This window comes from Nanorana parkeri, unplaced genomic scaffold, assembly GCF_000935625.1.
Source record: "Nanorana parkeri isolate BGI_ZX_2015 unplaced genomic scaffold, ASM93562v1 scaffold1966, whole genome shotgun sequence".
Lineage (NCBI taxonomy): Eukaryota > Metazoa > Chordata > Amphibia > Anura > Dicroglossidae > Nanorana > Nanorana parkeri.
In genome coordinates this window covers 201000-205616 of record NW_017308234.1, presented here as the reverse complement: position 1 = coordinate 205616, position 4617 = coordinate 201000, and the positions used below count along the sequence as shown (strand labels likewise).

Below are 4617 nucleotides of genomic sequence, written 5' to 3'. Positions count from 1 at the left end.
AACCCCCCATCTCAGAATTTCCCCCCATTGCAAAATTTTCCCTTCCATTAGGCTCTGCGTAGGGTGCGCGGCCTCCTCGGCTCATGTGCGTCTTGTTAGAATCCCTCTGACAGGGAAGATGGTTTCGCATCTTTGATCGGGTTTTACGGCCGTAATCAGCCCCTCGATGTCATCACAAGTTTGGTATTCCGCGGAGCGTCCACGTTCCCCCCTTCTCTCTCCTGAAAGTAACGCCGAAACCTTCCCAACCCGCAATTATCGCAAAGGAGGACGGCGTCACGACACAAACTACTGGGGGGAAATCTCACCATTGTGGGAGGGGCAGAGACACAAACTACTGGGGGGAATCTCACCATTGTGGGAGGGGCAGAGACACAAACTACTGGGGGGAATCTCCCCATTGTGGGAGGGGCAGAGACGCAAACTACTGGGGGGAATCTCACCATTGTGGGAGGGGCAGAGACACAAACTACTGGAGGAAATCTCACCATTGTGGGAGGGGCAGAGACACAAACTACTGGGGGGAAATCTCACCATTGTGGGAGGGGCAGAGACACAAACTACTGGGGGAAATCTCACCATTGTGGGAGGGGCAGAGACACAAACTACTGTGGGGTACTGTCAAATGTATAAAGCCAATGAAATGTATCCTTTTAGTATCTAACGACATCAAAGTTTGCTTTTTAATGAAGTTTCCCTTTAAGATTGATACATTCTTGCAGATATTTGGAGCTTTTCATGTACAGATCTCTGTATTGAGGGGGGGAGGGGGGGTGGCGGGTTACCGGAGGGATTTGAATGGAAGCGAGGATGGATGAGGGCTGTGAGTAATCTGCACCTCCATTGGTTGCTCTGGGCTATGGCATATCATCATTTTTTGTGGTTTTGCTCGGCTATGCCGTGTAATTAGTCCGGTGGATGCTGCTACAGACACGTTAGGTGACATAGGACGAGCCTGTCCCCTGCTGCGGGTGACTCACGACGCTCAGCCTGTCGCAGTGGGTGATCGGTTGGCTTCCTGGCGGCCTGATGTTACTCTTCCTCTCTCTCCCTGCAGGCAGTATGAGACGGTGGTTCCGGTGGAAGACCCCCTGGTCACAGAGGTGACGTCTACGCTGCAAGAATGGGCCTCACTATGGAAGCAGCTCTATGTGGTAAGTGAGCCACCCCGGCCATTGCACGGGGCCCGCCGCGGACAGCTGTTCCCATGACGCTATCAGCCATCTATCTGTATACCGATCACATCCCAGGCGTGAGGGCCGCATTGTTTTCCGGGCACTTTAAACCCAGCAGCTGTTGCTGTAGTAACGCATGTTCTGTTCACTGCAAACCCACACACTGTACTGCAGAAAGTCGGAGACTTCGAGTGTATAGACACCCAGCTGCAATGTATAGACAGACCAGCAATGAGGGAGGATAATGTACACAGCACGGAGGAGCCAAACAAATCATCTGACAGCATTCCGGCTTGATGGAGATTAAATGTGATTAGGAGGGTTACTGACCTTCCCAAACAACCATTGTCATGTGCACTTCTCTATTGAATAAGCCCATTAGAGACATTACAGAGTATACAAAGCACAGGCAGAGCGCAATGTATTGTCATCCAGCTTTTATATTCACTAGAGAGCGGTGACATCACTGAAATGCAGCCTATCCATTCACTAGAGAGCGGTGACATCACTGAGAATGCAACCTATCCATTCACTAGAGACCGGTGACATCACTGAGAATGCAGCCTATCCCTTCACTAGAGACGGTGACAACATCTGGGAATGCCGCCTATCCATTCACTAGAGACCGGTGACATCACTGAGAATGCAGCCTATCCCTTCACTAGAGACGGTGACAACATCTGGGAATGCCGCCTATCCATTCACTAGAGACCAGTGACATCACTGAGAATGCAGCCTATCCCTTCACTAGAGACGGTGACAACATCTGGGAATGCCGCCTATCCATTCACTAGAGACCAGTGACATCACTGAGAATGCAGCCTATCCCTTCACTAGAGACGGTGACAACATCTGGGAATGCCGCCTATCCATTCACTAGAGACCAGTGACATCACTGAGAATGCAGCCTATCCCTTCACTAGAGACGGTGACAACATCTGGGAATGCCGCCTATCCATTCACTAGAGACCAGTGACATCACTGAGAATGCAGCCTATCCCTTCACTAGAGACGGTGACAACATCTGGGAATGCCGCCTATCCATTCACTAGAGACCAGTGACATCACTGAGAATGCAGCCTATCCCTTCACTAGAGACGGTGACAACATCTGGGAATGCCGCCTATCCATTCACTAGAGACCAGTGACATCACTGAGAATGCAGCCTATCCCTTCACTAGAGACGGTGACAACATCTGGGAATGCCGCCTATCCATTCACTAGAGACCAGTGACATCACTGAGAATGCAGCCTATCCCTTCACTAGAGACGGTGACAACATCTGGGAATGCCGCCTATCCATTCACTAGAGACCAGTGACATCACTGAGAATGCAGCCTATCCCTTCACTAGAGACGGTGACAACATCTGGGAATGCCGCCTATCCATTCACTAGAGACCAGTGACATCACTGAGAATGCAGCCTATCCCTTCACTAGAGACGGTGACAACATCTGGGAATGCCGCCTATCCATTCACTAGAGACCAGTGACATCACTGAGAATGCAGCCTATCCCTTCACTAGAGACGGTGACAACATCTGGGAATGCCGCCTATCCATTCACTAGAGACCAGTGACATCACTGAGAATGCAGCCTATCCCTTCACTAGAGACGGTGACAACATCTGGGAATGCCGCCTATCCATTCACTAGAGACCAGTGACATCACTGAGAATGCAGCCTATCCCTTCACTAGAGACGGTGACAACATCTGGGAATGCCGCCTATCCATTCACTAGAGACCAGTGACATCACTGAGAATGCAGCCTATCCCTTCACTAGAGACGGTGACAACATCTGGGAATGCCGCCTATCCATTCACTAGAGACCAGTGACATCACTGAGAATGCAGCCTATCCCTTCACTAGAGACGGTGACAACATCTGGGAATGCCGCCTATCCATTCACTAGAGACCAGTGACATCACTGAGAATGCAGCCTATCCCTTCACTAGAGACCGGTGACATCACTGAGAGTGCAGCCTATCCATTCATTAGAGACCGATGACATCACAAAAGAAAAAGTGAAACTATGATGATGATATGAACATGTTACAATGTATGTACAATGGACGGAACGGTGACATTCTGGCTTTGGGACTTTGATCCCTTTTATTGGATAACTATTAAAGATGAAAGTTTTCGGCTTCCATAAGACCCCTCCCCCCTCGGGTTTCGTACAATGCTGTATGTATGGAGAAGGGATATAATGGACCCGGAAACATTTACATCTTTAATAACTTAATCAGGGGGATCATTAAACTGCGATCTTTCTGCATTGATCGATGGACGGCGCGGCACAAGACTCTGCCGCTGATATCGGCTTTCAGGAAACAATAACAACGATTTGGAGCCTTTAAACCCTCCGCTGCGGCCCTCAGTCACTGTCTGTTCTGGTGTGAAGTCTACACTGACGCGCCGTCCCCTCGCCGCGCAAACTGAACGCCAAATCTCCCATCAGTCAATCAGGACGCTTCCTGTCAGTGACACCGGCCGCCATTCAGCCATACCCCCCCCCCCCCCCCCGACTAGGATGAATAAAAGTATTTCGTTTTGAAGGAAACTTGGAGTGCCGGTGACCATTTTCCATGGTAGTCACATGATCACATACTCGGCCAGAGATTGGTCGGTGTCTTGAAGTACTTTGTGTATCAGAAGGCGATTCGGGGAGTAGGGATGCACCGGATGCTCTGATGCCTAGCCCGATACTTCCTGTATCAGGAAACCGGGTAGCGCGTCATTACACGCTGCCAGGCTTCCTGATTGGTCGGGAAGCCGGCTTCATGCTCCCTCGTCATCTCATGATGAGGGAGCATGGAGCCGATCTCCCGGCCAATCAGCTTCCATGATTTGCCAGCAAGCCGGCTCCATGCTTTCTCGTCACCTAGTGACTAGAAGCATGGGACGGCTTTCTTGTAAATCGGGAAGCCGGGTGGCGACTGGGAGTGGGACTTCCGGTATCGGTATTTGGTATCGGTGAGTACCGGAAAAAAAAAATATTGGTACTCGTACTCGGTACCAAAATACGGTGCACCCCTATCAGGAAGGATTCCCCCTTGTAGAAGATGATTGCCAGAACTCCAGGAGAAGCATTTAATCCTCGTGCTTATTTATTGAAGCGAAATGTAACAAACATGACATAGCCAACGTTTTGGGGCCACGCAGGGCCCCTTCATCAGGGCAACTAGTGATTCCCAGAGGTGCTCTTTTCTTAATTCTGTAATTTAATTTTTTTTTTTTTTTGGCATTACAACTTTCCTTTCCGTATTGTAACGCTGGCTGATGTTAAAGTGACAAATTGTAGCAGAGAGATTAGTGACAGCGAGAATTATTTGGCAGTAATTGATGACGACGAGCCGAGTGATTTTGGTGAGATTCTTATTAAACTTTTTAGATGTTATTTGTTTAAAAAAAAAAGTTATTTGTTATTTAGAGGAAGTTG

General features: G+C 49.3%; 1 protein-coding gene across 1 annotated transcript in view; it reads left to right on the top strand.

The window, feature by feature from the left end:
* DOCK3 (dedicator of cytokinesis 3) overlaps positions 1–4617 on the top strand; it is a 99500-nt gene that overhangs the window by 8852 nt on the left and 86031 nt on the right. Inside the window, exon 3 of the mRNA XM_018572194.1 lies at positions 1058–1154. Coding sequence (XP_018427696.1) covers positions 1058–1154 — 97 coding nt within the window. The remainder of the gene's footprint in view (positions 1–1057; positions 1155–4617) is intronic.